The sequence below is a fragment of the Anneissia japonica genome, unplaced genomic scaffold (assembly GCF_011630105.1).
Source record: "Anneissia japonica isolate Jap-2015-1 unplaced genomic scaffold, ASM1163010v1 scaffold2756_len2360902_cov194, whole genome shotgun sequence".
NCBI classification, from domain to species: domain Eukaryota; kingdom Metazoa; phylum Echinodermata; class Crinoidea; order Comatulida; family Comatulidae; genus Anneissia; species Anneissia japonica.
The window spans coordinates 1,169,863-1,189,684 of NW_022719050.1; the positions used below are offsets into that span (position 1 = coordinate 1,169,863).

At 33.0% G+C, this 19,822-nt stretch overlaps 1 protein-coding gene across 1 annotated transcript in view; it reads right to left on the minus strand.

The window, feature by feature from the left end:
- The window catches only part of LOC117110748 (39S ribosomal protein L45, mitochondrial-like), a 70,953-nt gene that overhangs the window by 50,893 nt on the left and 238 nt on the right, over nt 1-19,822 (minus strand). The window contains exon 2 of the mRNA XM_033253542.1: nt 2,058-2,265. Within this exon, the coding sequence (XP_033109433.1) occupies nt 2,058-2,265 (208 nt within the window). The remainder of the gene's footprint in view (nt 1-2,057; nt 2,266-19,822) is intronic.

The following is a 19,822-nucleotide window of genomic DNA, read 5'->3' on the forward strand; positions in this document are numbered from 1 at the left end:
ATTTGGTTTTTCAACAAATGAAAAATTTAACTACAGTAGAACTTTGATTTTACGTACGGTACGGGAACGGAGGGCGTACGTAAATCAGGGGATTCGTAAAATTGAGGTTGGGTTTAAATTTGTACCTTATACGTACACCTTGTATGTAACACTCAATAAACCTATGTTATGAACGAATGATGTTACCTAGGCTAGGCCTACGAATAAAACCATGTGTTCAGTGTTTTTATTCATCACTTTACGACGTCATAATAAAGTGTTTAAATAAAACCATGTGTCTAGTGTATTAATTCATCACTTTATATCTTTTATTTAACTAAAGAACATGAAAATATTGTAAGATTACCTATACGACAAAGGTATAACTTGGGAATTTCCCTTCGCTGCTATTCTAAACAACAGAGCTCTGGCGTTGCCTGGGCCTGTTGAGCCGACAAACTAAAACCATGTGCACTGCACTGGCCGAGCCAACCAATTAGCGCTCGTGTTCGAAACTATGCCTACACAGCTTCGTGTAGAAAATTCGACCAGACGAGTTTTCCACACGAAGCTAAGGAGGAAAGCAATTATTTTGAGCACCATCAGTAGTATATTTGTTCATCTCACTCAGTTCACATGGTTTTAGATTATAACAACCCGGTATTAAGACTCAATCAACATTGCTGTTTAATGAAAATATGTTGCAATATGGTTTGTTTATTGCTATAGTTTATTGTTATAGTCTTTTTACTTATGGTTGCTCTTAAAAGGGCCGTTTGTTTTGAATATTTTCGGGATTTTTGATTACGTCATCATTGATACGAGGCGTATGTAAAAACGAGGGTTCGTATAACTGGGGTACGTAAAAACGAGGTTCTACTGCACTATAATACTTGTGCCTTCCACACGGGTTTCAATTAGATTCTCTCTGCTGACATCTACAGTATTTGAGGATTTTCTCTAGTTTTGCCTGTCTTCTGACAGAACGCATGTTGTCACGACTTTATATATTTTTGTGTAGATCCTTCCTCACACACTAAACCATCATTTTCGAAATCAGCATTGTGGTCTTGCTCCAGAGTAATAAAAATAATTTTATGGATCATTAGATGAATGCAGACATGACTAGCCTCTTTGACATTATAAAACGATCCACCATTTTGAACCTACTTACTGAGATTGGGATTACCAAAGGTGACCTATACTTAGTCAGATTTTTATTATCAAACACTTGAGAATCAAGGTATTAATAAACTTACATAATGCTGAAATAGCAGTGCACTGCATGTTGTTCCAAGGGGATATTAGAAAATGTCATATTTGTTTGTCTGTATTTCAAATTTATTATTAGTACTGGTACTTGCAGATGGACTTAATCACCTATGAGATATCAAACTTATTTGAAACTGATTTCCATAATACAAAACTATAGAAAAAAATGCAGGATAAGCAGCTTAGCTTAGTCGACTAAATTGGTGGTAGACACTGTGTGTGTCTGTGTGCTAGAGGGCTAAAATGCAAGTTCCAATAGCTCTAAAATTTCAAGCGATATCGTTTTGCCTTGGAATTATTTTGCAAGACAGATAACTAAAGGAAACAGATGAAATGTAGTATATACTTAAGCCTAGTAATTAGAGTGGTGCTTTGTCATTGAAAGAAATCTAAACTTGACTCTGTCACGCTTTTCATGTATTTTCAATGAAGAAATATATTCAAGTTGATGTTATTTTTGTCTTTGGAAAGTATAGCATTAGGACTAAAAGCAGTTATAAATATTAGTAGTCAAGTTATAAAATAATGTATAAAACTACACTAAAGTAAGTGCATCATCTATCATCTTGAAAAAAACTAAAAGCATACCTACGACAAGTTAATTGAGTCTTTAGTACACAATCAGTTTTGTTTGCCAGACTCAACAGACAATTGATCAAACCTAAATGATGAACTGATCTCTATTCTTTTATTTGAACAAACACAACAGATCAAAATTGTAAAGAATTAAAGAAATTGTATTGACAATGAAATTAACTCGGTGTGCTTTTAATGCTCATGCGGTTAGAGATAAAAAATGTTGGTACCTGTACAAGTAATTGTGATTGGTCGGTGGTTATCGGGGAGACCCATTTTCATTCCTGCCTTCTTTAACAAGCTCTTCACCATTTTTGAAGGGTCTTTTCGGTGTTCTTCTCGCTCTTCAATCCGTTTCTTATCCTTCTTTAGAAGCCGTCCCTTTGCAGATCCATGGCGAACAACAATAAAAGGAAATGACTGCTCTTGAAGCAGTACCTTTAAAAAAAAGTGGTAACCCACATAATTAATTAGTAATGGCGGAATGTCTAGAAGGTGAATAGGCCTATATGCAGATTTTTTTTCTACATTCTGGTTTCAAATCTTGCAAATGCAGGATTTTAACTCATGACTAAAACTAAAATGTAACTCCTGATGCTTACATTAAACTTGAATTTTTAAAAATACATGATTAGATAATAATATGACATAAAATTGTCTCTGAAAGAAGTGAAGACTGGCAAGGATAACTGGTCATTTTTTTCTCTTTCTTACATCCACTTGTTATAGTAGAACCAAAAAACTGTCTTTGAAAAGGCTATTATTTCCAGCAGTAACTTTTTTTTGTACTATATAGGATAAAATATGAAACCGTGTAGCAACATGAAAATGGAAATTTTGGGCTGGGCCGCTTGGGACAGCAACTGCAATGCAAAACCCTGAAGGTAAATTGGGACCGTATACCAACAGGCAATCATCAAAACTTCTGCTTTTTTTAATGCAATATTTAACATGCAAATGAGCCATTTTCTACAGTACTGCCAGGACCAATGGTCACAGGAAAATCAGTTTGAAGGAATCGAACCACTCCATACAGGGGGTTACCCTTCCAGCATATCCTAAAATGTCAGCTGATATTCAGGGGCACTCTTAATGAAATGATGTGATGCTTTATCAGTAGAGCTGTTTTCAGTCGTGAGAAAAAAAATGCTGGGAGAGTCCAGGAATTGAACCCAGGGCCCTCGGATTCGAAGGCAAGCGTGTTAAACCACTAAGCTATTCATTCATATACTCATGTACAACAATAACAATATCATAATAATCGTCTTTATATTTTGTTGGTTCAATATAGCTAAGATAGATTTTAAAATAAGGGCAAGTTAGCTAAAGTTGCCATTTAACATGGTGTTTTCAATATATTTTAACACCTATAAATACAATATTGAAGCACTAGTAATCATCACTTGCTCTAGTTCTGCGGATGCTATTATCAATGTATTAATGACCTGTTCACAGTACCATAATTGAAACTTATCCACATCTATTGAATAAAGATATCTTAATCTTCAAACTCAGTATTATTCTATCTGCATGAAAAGTTATTTTTCACTAATAACAAACTTAATCATAAGGGGATTAGTGTTAATCCAATTCTATGAGACAATAGATATATTTTATTTATCCTTTGACGTATACGTTGAAATTGGTTTTGCTTCAGTGCAACGAATAAGAAAGGAGCAAAAGAACATGATAATGAAACCAATTACACACTAAGTATGCTGGGGTATGAACAATATTGATCCAGTACAGGCATTGAATAGCTGCTTCATATAAAAAAAAAATCCTTTGGCTTTTACACTAAGTGCAGACCAAACAACACAAAAATAATGTATTAACGTTTTGCTAAAAAAAGCAATTAAAAATTGATTCCCCCAGATAAGGTTTCATAAGCAGCAAATAGTTTAGCTTTACTTTCTCAAATTGAGATAAATCAATAATGATTATTGTGAAGAAGGCATATTAGCTCTTTGCGTTCAGAAGAAATATATACTGTCAGTATTGGATCTAAACTCGAAATCCAATACATTAATTACTTTATATATTTTAATAAGGAAGTTGTTAAGCACTGTTACTGGTAGTATTCAAGGAAATATATTCCTTGCCAATTAACATGAATACACATGTAACACATTTTTCTGTATGGACAACACAATCAATTTGCTAAAAAACACAATTAACAATCGATTCCCCCAGATAAGGTTTCATGAACGACAAATAGTTAAGCTTTACTTTCTTAAATTGAGTCTATTGATAATGATTAGTGAAGAAAGCATATTAGCTCTTTGTGTTAAGATGAAATATATACTGTCAGTATTGAATCTAAACTCAAAATCCAATAAATTAATTACTTTATATATTTTAATAAGGAAATTGTTAAGCATTGTTACTGATAGTATTCAAGGAAATATATTCCTTGTCAATTAACATGAGTGACATGTAACAGCATTTTTCTGTATGGACAATACAATAAATTTGCTAAAAAACACAATTAACAATCGATTCCCCCAGATAAGGTTTCATAAGCAGCAAATAGTTTAGCTTTATTTTCTTAAATTGAGCCTATTGATAATGATTATTGTGAAGAAGGCATATTAGCTCTTTGCGTTTAGATAATTTATATACTGTCATTATTGAATAATCTAAACTCGAAATCCAATACATTAATTACTTTATATATTTTAATAAGGGAGTTGTTAAGCACTGTTACTGGTAGTATTCAAGGAAATATATTCCTTGCCAATTAACATGAATACACATGTAACAGCATTTATCTGTTTGGACAACACAATAAATTTACAAGGATTTTTGGAAAATATAAATCAGTAAAAACTAACTTTCTTAAATCTGTTTCTCCTTTTCTAAAGTAACAAAACTTACTTGATTTCTTTAATACCCAAATCTATGTTTTAAAACATTTTGAAAGTTTGTTCAGTGGTGGAAGAATTTTTTTTTTTAATTAAAGAACAAAGCCACAATTATGTCTATAGGTATAAGTTAAATTGTAATTTTTTGCATATCCTGCACACATAAAAACATGCACACAAAGAACCCTGCCCACATAGACATCTACACAAAAAAAACATGCATCCATAGAAAGCTGCACACATTAAAACCTGCCCACATAGACATCTGCACACAAACACCAACAAACATAGGCCTATTTCAGACTAGGTGGATAAACCCGGCTCAACTCACAGGGTTTATCCACGTGCCAGTCTGAACTAGGTGGCTTATCACAAGCCGGGCTGTGTTCCTATAGTATCTAGGCCTGGCGTGCCACCAGTGTTTAACTTTTTTAAGCCGGGCTTTAATCGTTGCGGGGGGTCTTGCATTGACTTCGGGTAACAAAATGACCAATCAGCATTCAATTACTTAAGCTGTGAGCGAGCGTACATTTCGCGAGCAATGTTTTGAAACACGTTTGCTGGTTACGATTCATTATTCTGAAAATCCTCGCGCCTCTTTATCCCGCTAGTCTGAACGCCTGCCAAAGTTAAGCCGGGCTTAACCTTGAGCCGGCTTAACTCAGGCCTCGCTTATCTCCAAGTCTGAACGTAGCCATAGAAACCTGCACACATAGACACCTGTTCATATGGATACCTGCATACATAGATACCTGCATGGATAAACACCTGCACACACCTGAAAACATACTGTAGGCAGCTGTGCACACAGACATAGGCACACAGATGCAATCAAGGAGCAGCCATTTAATAGCATAGGTATTTAGATTTTGAATTTAAAGTATACATTTCAAAATGGATGACACTATTTTCTTCACATTTTTTGCTTTTTCTCTCCAACTAACAACATTCTGGTTTTACATAGCCAGTTTTACATCATGCCAAGTAAGGCCTCTGTGTTCTTCAAATTGTTTTCCAAGCCATTGGATCGAAAGGCTATGAAACACAAATGCAGCTCCACTATTCAATTTCAGATTTATAAAAATGTGGATCGTATTTTTTGTCTGAGAGTGCCATTTCTACCCATCTAGAAGTTCCATGCTATAACATTTTGTACCTTAGCCCCAACTTTGGTGGGGCTGAGGTGGTCTGGACACTCCACCTATAAAATTGACTTTCTGTGGCTCCTCTATTTTAAATTTCTGGATCTGTAATTGCACAGAATGGCACAAATGCATTAATCATATGTGTAATTTTATGCTATTTTTATTCAATAAGAATGTCTGATGTGTCGAGTATAAGCATGTAAATCTAGCTAACTCATCAAGGCGAAATTACTGACTCAATTAACATCTACCTGGATATGTAATCATTTCTATAATCCTGGTGGTGCACAAGAGCCTGATGTGATTTGCGACTGCTACAAAAATTGCTGCAATTTGAAGGCTGAATATGCGAGATACTGTTTAAGGTAAAGTAATATGCAATTCATCAAACAAATCTAATTTCAAAATCCAAAACAAAGTTTGGAGGAAAATTCAGGACATGCGGTTTGCCGGTTTTTGGCTTTATGATGTAAAAACCTGTAAATGAATGCCAATTCATGTAATTCAATTTAATAAATACAATAACAAATAGTTTAAAAGATAAAATAACAGATTAAATTTAGATTTGTTTTAAGAGTATCTGTAGCCGAGAATTGGCACTATATATAAATTTAAATTATTATTTAAATGATTTCAATTTTTCTAATCTCAATTTTGTTATGCTTTTTACTTATTTACTGCATTTATTTATTAAAAATTCGACACAAAAAATAGTGTCAAAGAGGAAACCATTAGCCAAAGGCCGAAACACAAAACGTGGGTTTTCCATATAGTCTCCATGTTGTCGCTATACTGTGTTTTAACTAAAAAAGTAGCACAGTGTAGCTGTCCGTCCCGGATAAAAATGGGAAGGCTCCCATAGTTGAAGTACTAACCAGCTCATAGAGAATAAAGAACTTTAGGGTACAAGACATTTGTCTTTTGATCTTATTTGAACCAATGATTGAAGGCTAAGATACAACAGATCTCAGTAGCACCAATGGCAGATCCAAGAATTTTGAAATAGAGGGGGTCCAGGGAGGAACTCTGACAGATGGAGGGTCTATGCCACATATATGGTTGGGGCTGAGGTAATAAAATTTACGATTATAAAATTTACAACTTAGTGCTATTTGCCACCACACCATATTATGTTATTGTTATCAGGTTAATGTGAGAAAGTATAGAGGTTCAACATTATTGTACAACACCATGTTATTATACAACACCCAGGTGCAACATTTTAATTTCAATATCTCATGCTGGTCATGATGATGGGAAAAGGTCAATTAATACGGTATATCAGGTGTAAGTTAAAAACTGTTATGCCTACTATAGTATTAACACCTACTGTATGAATGTGTGTTTACCAGCTATCACATCCACAATATATCATCCAAATCAAATATTTTGTTAGTACTGATTCAAATTAGCTTCAAACACTTGAATCTTCCTGAGAGAATTCCTGACAGATGATAGATGACAGAACATTGATTAATGGAGGAACTCCTAATTGCAGTTACCTGGATATAATTATCTAAAATAACACCTATTGGTTATCTCATTAGAAATGGGAACTAAAGGAGGGAACAGAATTATCAGGAGTTTAAAAGGCACCTCTATTCACAAATTTTCTTTAAATTTTATTTCTTAGTACTGTACACTATATAAAAACAAAATGCAATTTTGTCAAAAAACATTAAAATTTTAAAAAATTTAGTTTGTTAATCCAGTGACTTGAAAAGTCAGATTACAACATGGACAAGATTCACTTCAGTCGATGGTGACGCTGTTCCAAAGTACAGAAATTAATGCTTGAAAAGCTACAATGCTGAGCAAGATGAAACAAATGAAACGCTGTTTGGTGGGGTTTTTTTTTTTTTTTTTTTCGCCTTGTTTATTAATTTTGCCATATCTCTATACAATACAAAACAAAAATATTAACTTGCAGTACCAACACTTCACAATACGCTTAAAGTCTGTTCAAGCACAACAAATATGTGTCTACCAGGAAATTCTCGCACTACATCTCTTTTTGGAGTACATTCGTTACACGGTATTTGAGGAGTAGTACCTAGTTTTGCTCAAACTATGTATTTCCATGCCATATAGTGTCAAATGCCCTTTGATCTCACACTTTCCAAAGGTCAAATTTTAAAGAGCTGCCATTGTTCAATAATCAAAATTAAAAGCAACAAACTCCACAGTCAGTTAATTAATTGCACTCAGTGTTGTTTCATTAATATAGCATGTCTTCTAAAGCGAATCCTTAAAGACTGATTTATGAATACAAATGTCCTATACCATTTTAAAACCTATACCCATCAGCTAATGTTGACAGTATAATGATGATTAAAGATTTGCCTAATATTAACAACTTCCATCATAGTATCATCAAAAGAAAGGAAAAAAGTTTGATTAGCTTTACTTGAACCGACTGAACGCAAGTTAACCTACTTTTCAGGATCTCAATCTTAGAAAGCCTTGGGACATAATTGTCAATCGCATTCCCAGATGATTGCATAAATTCCCGTTCGGGACCTTATGTATACCAATACCATACAGTCCAGTATATGACGTAGAGTGACTGAAACTGCGGCTTGCAGTAGGGAAATTACATACGTAATTAATTCATTTTGTGATTTGCAAATGTACTTTTGTAAAAACTTCTACACCGGTCAGTATAACACACGTTGGCGAAGTAAGCGGTTGTGTTTTTTTTGCCAATGTTATGCCATTTAAAACATGTTTGTTTTCAGGCTCCAGAAAAAAAGGTCCAGGCTTTTATTGCAATGTCTCCGGTTCTCACTTGAGATACCTGTGTGGTGAGCTAACGCTAGATTAGTGTTCACCCAAAGCTGGATTTGCGGCCATTAACGTATTTGCCGCCATTATTTTATATAATCCTTCCATACGAGAGTTTTTCAATTTCAAATCATAGGGTTTGAAAGAAATTTATTGGATATGCTACCTTTAAACAGTCAACAATTAATGCCCACGCTAATGATGAAAGAGGAACTCCTTTCAAACTACCGTACCCTCTTTCCGTGTTCACCCAAAAAAATACCAAAATAAATGTTTTTATTGGGAGACTACAATACTGTAGTACACGTGGCATATGTACAATATTATACCAAGAGCGTATCATATTTGAATACTGCAGTACCAGAATTCTCAACTTCTCATATACAAAAACATTATATATTTTGGAGTAGCTTGGACCCTATGTTCCCTTCCCGTGCACTCTGTTCCACAGATAAACACCTTTTGAAAGTCTCTTCACTTAAAAATAAATGCAAAACAATGGGCAACTTTCCTTTTCTGTTCAGGGGTCCCTTCTTTGGAAGCCATTACAAATTTCTGTAGATAGTCCATAAATTTAGATTTATTCCAAAAAAATATCAAAACTTTATTATCATTATTATAATTATTATTATATTATTATTACTATTACTGTATTATTATTATTATTATTATTATTATTATTAAAATTTGAACATACTGTGCCTGGTTTGTTTCAAATTATAGGTATTAGTATATAACTAACAGCAACTATCAAATGTTTTATATATACAGGACATTACAAAAGGAATCTAATAATGCAATTTCTTTAAATAGTAAAACATTACCTGGTATGTATGCCAGTTATTTTAAGATATTTTTTTACCTTCAATTAAATGTTCTCTGCAGAGTTTTTGCTCAATCTAATATTTGGAATGTCAACTACATGAAATTTGAGTGGAGTTGAATAGCATGGTGGTTAAAATGCTTGCCTTCCAAATCCAATTCCAGGGTCCTGGGTTCAATTCCTGTCCGTGTTGTAGGATTTTTTTCTCACGACCCAAACAACTCCATTCTCTAAGTTACTTCTATTAGTATTAGTGGAGTTGCTTAGGTCCAAAATTTAGTGACAAAGGCACCAAACTTGGCAGAACCCTTTTTTTGGATCCAACTAACAATCCTATATATAATTAAGTAAAAATAAAGGGTTCATATAGACATTATCAAGATTGGTATCAAAGTAAAGCTCATGAAATGGGCATTGCCCCAAAGATGTTCAAAATTTATTGTGATGTGTCCATAGGTCATTAAAGGTTATTTAGGCTGTGCCCCTTTTCTACATATTATATTACATGTAAGTGAAATTTAAATAAAAATAATATTAACACGTCAAATTTGATATCAAATTAAGGCTCATGAAGTGGACATTGCCATAACCATGACTAGAATGCATTGTTTTTCTTCAGAAGGTGTCAATGGATCCTAAAATGCCATTTAGACCATGCCTGTTTTTTTATATGTTACCGTATCACTTAACTATGTAAACATAAAAAGTTCATATAAATCTGTCAAGTTTGGCATCCAATTATAGCTCTTGATGTCTACAATACCACAAACATATTTAAAATACACTATTTGTCTTCATTTTTCTTCAGAGACTTTACATAGGTCACAAAAACCCATTTACCATCACATGGAAGCTATCAAGTACATTATCTTACACCTTTAAGTAAGCAATTATTATCAACAGACATTTAATGAAGAGAACGAGAGATTTTAATCTTCCTCCCACATTGGTAATTATTCTGTATTACAGGCATCAATATCACAATCAATATCAATTTCTATCATCAGTGTGAAGTTTGCTAGTTAGGCACACTTGTTAATAACAACTTAAACCTGTTTATGTAAATTATATTATGCATACATTGTTACTTATCCTGAACAGCTGACGAACAAAATCTCGCTATAAGCGTATCCAGAAACTTTAGATAGCTAAATAAAGAGTGTGCTACAGTATTTAAGTGCAACAATTTTTTGTTTAAAGAGGGTTTTCTCAAAATTCAGGTATAAAGTCACTATAAGTTTCAATTGCTAGGGGTATTTGCAGAGTCCAAAACAGTGAAACAGCTCTCATCAGAGAGCTGACGACAAGATTCTGCACTCTGCAAATGTTGGAAGATGTGTGAGGCCTTGTCACAGACTAAATACTCATGGACTCGTGTTGATATCGGCTAGTCTGGGACAGGGTCTTAATGTTCAACAAGTTACTAATTTTGTAAGATTTGAAAAGCATAATGTTCACATTTTTAAAATACTGTCTGGATAGCCATTTAATGGATGATCCCAACGGTACAGTCACCACCAAAGGAGAAAGGGAGGGTGAAGTCAAGGGGATAGGATCAAGAGCTTTAAGATAACATTTAATCTTTTTGTCTATAAAAATTTTTAGGGTACATATTTTTCCTTAAAATTAGTTTTAACTCCGTAATGTCATTATGAAACCCAGACCACATGCTGTTAATTCTACAGGCTCTATCAATTAGTGTGCGGGTTAAATGCAGTTTGCAGGAAGCAGTGGTGGATTTAACAGGGAGAGGGGGCTGGCCAGGCTCGACTAAATTTTTCAATACTATAAAAAATATCAAGAAAAAAAGGAAAATTATAATTAAATTTAGGTTTGAGGGTGCCATTTCCAGCCATCTAGAGGTGACAAAATCATCTTTCCTCAGCCCTGGATCCACCACTGGGAAGCCAAGGTGAAACTATGGAAGTTAGTGAAAAGCCCAGTGAATGTTTTTTTGCGACAGATTAATGTTTTCAGAGAACATGGACCACAATATCCATGAGTATTATCGAGGAAAGGTAGATGGTGCTGTTCCTCCCCTTCCATAGTAAACTTAATGCTTTTGTGCTGCCTACTGATGTAATTAAAAAACAAAAGATATCATCAACATAACGACGATAAAACATAGGCTGTGCCGTGGCGTCGTCCAGCCACTTTTGTTCATAGTGTTCCATGAACAAATTGGCTAGGACCGGAGCTAATGGGAAACTCATTGATACCCCATCAATTTGGTCATCAACATTTTTGTTGATGACCAAAATGTGGGCTGTAGCAAAAATAAACGATTCTTTAAGTACGTCCTACACCTTTCCACAAAATTGAGTGAATAAAGAACTATTTTTCTGCCCGATGAAAAAAAAATGCGTATTAATTAATGATGTACAATAATTTAAAAATAAACAATTTAACTTTTTTTTTTTATAAAAACAGTGGCTAATATCACATTAATTGTGGTAAACAGTGGCAACCTACTCATGCATGTTATAAGACCAACTGGCCGTTTCATGGCATGAGGCCTGTGGGCCGCACTTTGCCCAAATGTGCCCTGGACTATCATACATTCAATTTCTTCACACCCACCAAAAAAAAAACAAAAACAAAAACAAAAACAAACCATCGGTAGCCAAAGAGCCTAGTCGGCCAAGCTACAGTGACTTGGCATACGGTATTAGAAGAGACACTCCTATGCATCCTGCTCATTTATCTACAGCCTAAATTAAAATACTAACAAATGCAATATTGAAACTAGTCAACCATCTTACAAATTTAATCTAAAAATCTAAAAACAGAAAATTCAAATGCAAAAACTGCTGTGTGCAATCTAAAATTCAAAATTAACATTCTTCGAAAAACAGCCTAGGGTACAGTATATAGGATGTAATAAAAAAAAACCTACTAAATTTTAATGTTCTGTATGTTTGTGACCTGAAATACTTGATCTAAATAACTTCCTAAGGGATTTATTCCTAAACATTAAATACAGATTCTCAGAGATGTATTATATAGAAAATGTAATTTGCTATCTTCTATAAATTGCATATTGCAATGAAAATATATTGCATACTTTCAGATAAATAGTTTAGACAGAGAGAGGATGGGTGAAAGCTGGAGCAAAGCCTATTCGTTACCCTTCATGCAACCTCAATCAGGAAATTAATCTAAATAATATTTAATCACGAAATGTCTAACTAGGAGGAGTAGGAATAATTTTAGATTGAATTTTTCTAACACAACTTTAAAAGGACACAATAGGTAGAGTTGAGAAATAACATTGAGTTTAGAGTGAATGAGGCTGCCTTCACATTAAACAAATATTGCAAATGAAGGCGGATTTACTAAATAAAAAAGTAAATAAATAAATATCAACATTAAAATGTAATGAAACGATAAAGTCTGTAGACTTTAATTATTAGGATGTACAGAGTACTTAGGGTTGGTTCAGACACACAGCATAAAGCTAGCAGCATAATATGCTACATATGAATATTAGTGCCAGAATTTGTCAGTTGATTAGCTTACACCACCTGTTACACCCCTGACCTCATATTACTTAACCTAGCTGTAGATATGTACTAGATTAGCTAAACTCCAGCAAGCTAGCTAGCTATTTTAGGATTCTTGTAGTATAAAGTTAAACCAGTGGAAAATAAACTTTTCATTCTGTATCTCATTGAATGTTGGAAACATAAATCAGTATTTATTCTGTATTTATAACGAAAATATATAAAAAATAATAGTGTTCAAAAATAGATATGTACCTCTAAATAAATGGCCATCAATTGATGCAAAAAGTTTATTAGGTGCTACCAACTTATTTCTTGTATTTATTTAGAATGTCTACTCTATGTCAATATTGAAATATTGAACAAATTAAAGTCTTGCAGAACACATTTTTCCATTAAGATCTCTATTGTAAAATCGAGAGAGAAAATTGTAAGCATATACAGTAATAGGTATTATTAAATTACTGACTACCAACAAACCACTTAAGTTTTCTGTCCTCGGGATCTTGTTGTAAAGATATCTACGTTTTAAAAATAGTAATAATACACAAATACATTCACAAATTATACATTTTATTTGACTATATAAGAAACTGTGGCCATAGATTGGTACAGTATTTGGGTGTAATCACTAACCCCCACAAAGCTATATGTAATTACCTTGCATAATCAAAGTTTTTATGTCTTATTAACTCCTCTCATATAGAGAGACAGTGACTGGAAACAACCCAAATTGTGTAACTAATAAATTATAATAAATCATAATTGGACTGGCACCTTAAGGCTTAATATGGTACATAGGTCTATAATTATTTGTGTCTGAACATATTAGTCAAATGACATAGAGTAGACATACTAAATAAATACAAAAAATGAGTTGGTAGTACCTAATAAACTTTTTGCATCAATTGATGGCCATTTATTTAGACGTACATATCTATTTTTGAACACTATTATTTTTTATATATTTTTGTAGTGATAAAGCCCATTATTATTATTATTATTATTATTATTATTATTCTTATTATTATTATTATTTCATTTCTTTTATTTATTTGACACAAAAGTCCTAGGAGTTCTAAAGAAGCAATTGCTTGTATGACTCAGTGAGGCAGAAGTCTCAACATAACACCAGTATTTAAGTGCAACAACTTTTTGTTTAAAGAGGGTTTTCTCAAAATTCAGGTATAAAGTCAATTGATAGGGGTATTTGCAGAGTCCAAAACAGTGAATCAGCTCTCATCAGAGAGCCGACGACAAGATTCTGCACTCTGCAAATGTTGGAAGATGTGTGAGGCCTTGTCACAGACTAAATACTTACGGACTCGTGTTGATATTGGCTAGTTTTGCCAACATATGCAGAATTACATTCAGCACATAAAAATTTATAGACAACACGGGAACAGAACAAGTCTGGGACAGGGTCTTAATATTCAACAACTTACTAATTTTGTAAGATTTGAAAAGCATAATGTTCACATTTTTAACATATAATGGCTGATCCCAACGGTAAGTAATACAATACACCGGTACAGTCACCACCAAAGGAGAAAGGGAGGGTGAAGTCAAGGGGATAGGATCAAGAGCTTTAAGATAACATTTAATCTTTTTGTCTATAAACTTTTTAGGGTACATATTTTTCCTTAAAATTAGTTTTAACTCTGTAATGTCATTATGAAACCCAGACCACATGCTGTTAATTCTACAGGCTCTATCAATTAGTGTGTAATCACTAACCCCCACAAAGCTATATGTAATTACCTTGCATAATCAAAGTTTTTATGTCTTATTAACTCCTCTCATATAGAGAGACAGTGACTGGAAACAACCCAAATTATGACTGGTTGTGTAACTAATAAATTATAATAAATCATAATTGGACTGGCACCTTAAGGCTTGATATGGTACATAGGTCTATAATTACTTGTGTCTGAACATATTAGTCAAATGACATAGAGTAGACATACTAAATAAATACAAAAAATGAGTTGGTAGTACCTAATAAACTTTTTGCATCAATTGATATCCATTTATTTAAACGTACATATCTATTTTTGAACACTATTATTTTTTATATATATTTGTAGTGATAAAGCCCATTTTATTATTATTATTATTATTATTATTATTATTATTATTATTATTATTATTATTATTATTATTATTTCATTTCTTTTATTTATTTGACACAAAAGTCCTAGGAGTTCTAAAGAAGCAATTGCTTGTATGACTCAGTGAGGCAGAAGTCTCAACATAACACCAAAAAGCATATTTACAATAAAAATTTGATTAAAATTTATGCAATAACATATATCAAAAAGTTAAAAATATACCTATGTTTGATGACTAAAAATATATGCTTTAAACCTACTTAAAAATACCTTAAGTGTATTATTATTATTATTATTATTATTATTATTATTATTATTATTATTATTATTATTATTATTTTACTAAAACCTACCTTAAGGGAACCTTAGACAAAGGAGAAATTACAGGGAAAATAACATGACAAGAAGAGGAAAATAACACAAAAGTTATTCCCCTAAGTCCGATTCAGAAAAATTATTATTATTATTATTATTATTATTATCCATTAGAAAGAAATAGATATTAATGTTATTGCTTTATCCGTTGAACTAAGTCTGTTACATGATGTACAAAGAGATTTCACAACAGACCAGATTCTGTTCTCAGGCTCTGTGAACCAATGTCATATAACATATAATCAATAATAATTAAACTGAGATCCGTAAGGCTTGATGGATATAATTATTTGGTTTCAACATATAAAGTTAGTCCTGTGATGCATTAAGAGAGGTAATCAAGAGACCAGACTATGTTCCCAGGCTACTACATGTCTTCACTATGTTTGATTTGTACATCAAGTACAAGAATAGAGTGTAATAGAATGCAGATAAATGTGTTACAACATTTTTGTTTTCAACTGGATTTATGAGTGTGTATATCACACAAAAGATCACCAACTAACAACCTTGAAGATGTAATGCTGCAAAAAAAAAAGAAGAGGAAAACCTTAAAAAATGCAAATACAATTTTGAATACTGTAGCTCATTAAAAAAAGAATCAAAAGTTTTTTATCTTCCAACCAGAAACCAAGTGACTGATTTTACTGACTTAAAGACATTTTACTACAAAAAAAACCTTAAATTGATTAACATCCAATTTTGGTTGTATTTATTCGGTGTAAACACCAAGGATAGCCCATGAAAGTCTAGAAGACTACTTTTTTCAGTGGGGTCCTTCTGGTAGTGATTGGGTAGTACATCGGGAGACAATCCCTACTCTTTTCCGAAGAGTTTAAGTGCATTCTTTAACATGCACATGTGCTATAAATGCACACAGGACCAACGGCTTAAACGTCTCATCCGAAAGACGGTGCGCTATTAACTAGTATTTCAGCCCTCCAGCTGAAACACAAGGAGAGGCAGCGATGGGAATTGAACCGGGGACTTAGAGATCTCCACGGTTCAGCGCACACACAGTGACTACCTATTTAAAGGGACTAAGGAAAAGAATACAGGGATGTTTATTGACTGGAAATTTTTTAATCTCATTCAAATTTTTTATTATAAAGTTAATATACAAATTAAGCAATTCAAATATGGAAATGAATTGAAAGTTTTCAATTTGTTTAGCTCACAATAGTCACTGCATATTTAAGTATACAAATACATAACATCGATTTCTTACACGCACTCAGCTCATATAAGTGGTTTCTCCATGTCCCAAGATCAATCAAAACTGTAATAACAATTGCATGCTATTCATAAATTAAAGTAATTAAGAATGTGTCACACCCAATGCATCAAATCCAGCAGGCTTCACTTTTTCAGTGCAACTAAAAAAGATCTAAGAATATCTATCAACAACTCAATAGTACAATAATGCATTTCATAGATAAATTACTAATAAATATAAAAATAATATGTGGCTCAGGTAAATTGTCACATATTATTACCATGACACTTTCAACAACTCAATAGTACGATAATGCATTTCACAGATAAATTACTAGTAAATATAAAAATACTATGTGACTCAGGTAAATTGTGACATATTATTACCATGACACTTTCATCAACGCAATAGTACGATAATGCATTTCATACATAAATTACTAATAAATATAAAAATACTATGTGACTCAGGTAATATTATTACCATGACACTTTCAACAACTCATATACAGTATATGTTGTATATATGTGTATAATGTACCAAGATACTGATTTAATGTTTATCCAAAAATATTTTTAAGCACTAGCACACAACTACTGTACAGGACCAGGGCTCATGTATGCTAGTGTTTGGAAATGCATGTTTGTTTGTTTATAAACTTTGATGATGTCACATACACATAGACACACACACGTACGCACACACATATATTACACCATGACGATCACAAAGGTTCCTATTAAAGTTAAAAGAGGACTGAATCCTGGACCAAATTTTCCAGCTAGGCCTTGCTTAGCTTCTTCGCTTGGCGGCGCCAGCCTTGATAAATCGGTAATGTACATCACCACGTGACAAGTGGAAATCTGCAATGCCACAACAAACTTTTAAAATGATGTCACACACATTCAGGAAATTTATTGGGTGATGGTGACGTAATGCCATTTACATACCTCTAGCAAACAGAAGTACTGTATCGTATCCCTAGCTACGGCACTAAAATAAAGTAGCAGGGCTAGGCAAACTTGGTACTCTATATAGGGACCACCAAGAAATATGTAACTAAGTCAAATTACTTCAATTGTACTACTACTATTGGATAAAGCATTATTTTATGAGTTTTTTGACACTTCTTTCAGCAAAACTGGGTAAAGTGTTGCAGAGCTAGAGCATTTTGAAAATTTAAGGATTCTTGTGGTTTATAAGGTAATTTTTCTATGGGAAATTTGGTGAATATATAATCTTGTTTTAAGCTCATTAAATATTCATAAAAAGTAAACAAATTAAAAACCATGTAGAACTCTTAATAATTACCCTTTTTGTTTCAAATTTTATTCCCATGTATTTAAATTTACAACAATTAAATTAAGCCATTTTTAGTAACACTTTAGTGTAAAACACATGTTTAAATGCCCTAAAAAAAAAAGCTCATTTGATTAGTAACAAATAGGCATAATATTGGTTACAATTTTTACATATGTATGCACGCTTTACAATGAAATTATAATTAATTATACCCATGAGAGTCTAGTTACCATAGCAAACATATTTTAATTTTGTAGCCAGTTTTCTTAATTCTGTGAAAATGGGTGTCTGATTTATTGGATATACAGCTATATTAATCAATAAAAAATTAATTATTACCTATTTCTATTTCAAAAAATATACAAAATCATAAAAACTAAGGTACTAGGCAGTGACTATGGAAACATTAAAATAGGCAAAATATTGAGTATAAGGTTTTCGGTTGAAACACACAGCTCCCTACAGTACTTGTATATTTACTATATCAAAAACCTATTAAATATCTAGTACAATTATCATAAAACAGATAATATATATAGTACTAATATTATATACCTGTTTCTATAATTTTACAAAAATGATTATTAACATATTATTATTATGGGTATTATAAATGCTGTTAACCCAGGTACTACAATTGGCAACTTGCAGAAAAAATAAGCTTTAACACCATCATGGTAAGTGTAGTTACCTGAATTTAAACTTTTGATACTATACTGTACTGTAATTAAATTATATTACTCATTTTGCAAACTGTACACTACTTTCTTTACAGATCAAGGAAGTGTAGATGGCCAATGGTCACTATTCCACTTGTCATACATGTTGCAGTCAGGATACCTGCTTGTGCCTACTTGACTGTCAACCTCGCTTTCTTCTACATCTTTCTGAAATACACGAACAACACCCTTTCCCTTTGGTGTTAACTGTACAGATATATTTCTAATACTGTATATTTTTTTTAAATTACAATATGAACTTTAAGTTTCAATATTTTTTTTATAAATTTGTAATTATTTTTAAATACTAACATTATGATTGTTGATATTAAATTATTAAATACATTGTTACAACATCTAACAGAATAATCAATGAATAAAAAAAAAATTGTATCTTATAATTGTCTCATTGTGGCAGTGTATATTGATGTGTGTTTGATTCTGAACAAAATTAGTTTTCTCTTAGGCACATAAAAAAATTGTTTAGATTATCACTGTTTTAAAAAAAAAATTGATGAGGGAGGGCGTGTTTTTTTTTTTTTTTAATCGGAACAATAGATTATTTTGCTTCTGTTTTTATCGATGAGGGAGGGACTGTTTATATTTTGCTAGTAATAGTAAATATTGTATAAAAAGTGGTTTAATTTTTATAGTTTTTTACAGAAAATGTATTTGAAGTCACAAAATTGCATTAGATCATACCTCTATACCGTTTTCTGGGTAGCGACATGTCGCAAATTTACATTGCAAAATGACGATGCCCAAATGCATGCGCGGTAGCGGGTGGTCCACACCTGTAGGCCTAGCTACTGTAGGCAACATCTGGCAGGTGTTGGGTCCACCTTTGTTTGGCTACTACGGTGGCTACTTGATCCAGAAATCAATTGCTTGATCTTCTTCCTTCATCATATGCCCCATCAAAGCTGACTGGGCCAAGCCTGGACCTACTGTAGTCTGTAGGTAGGTGGGCCTGTTTGGCCTCAAGTTCTAGCCTAGTCCTGCTGGGTCTGGTAGGTAGTGGTCCTTCATACTTAACCGCCTCTAGGCCTAGCCTATGCCCTACCTAGTCCTAGCACCGGCCTTGGACCGATAGAATAGGCTTAGCCTAGCTGGCTAGGCCTAGATAGGCCCTCCACTGGCCTAGGCCTAGCTA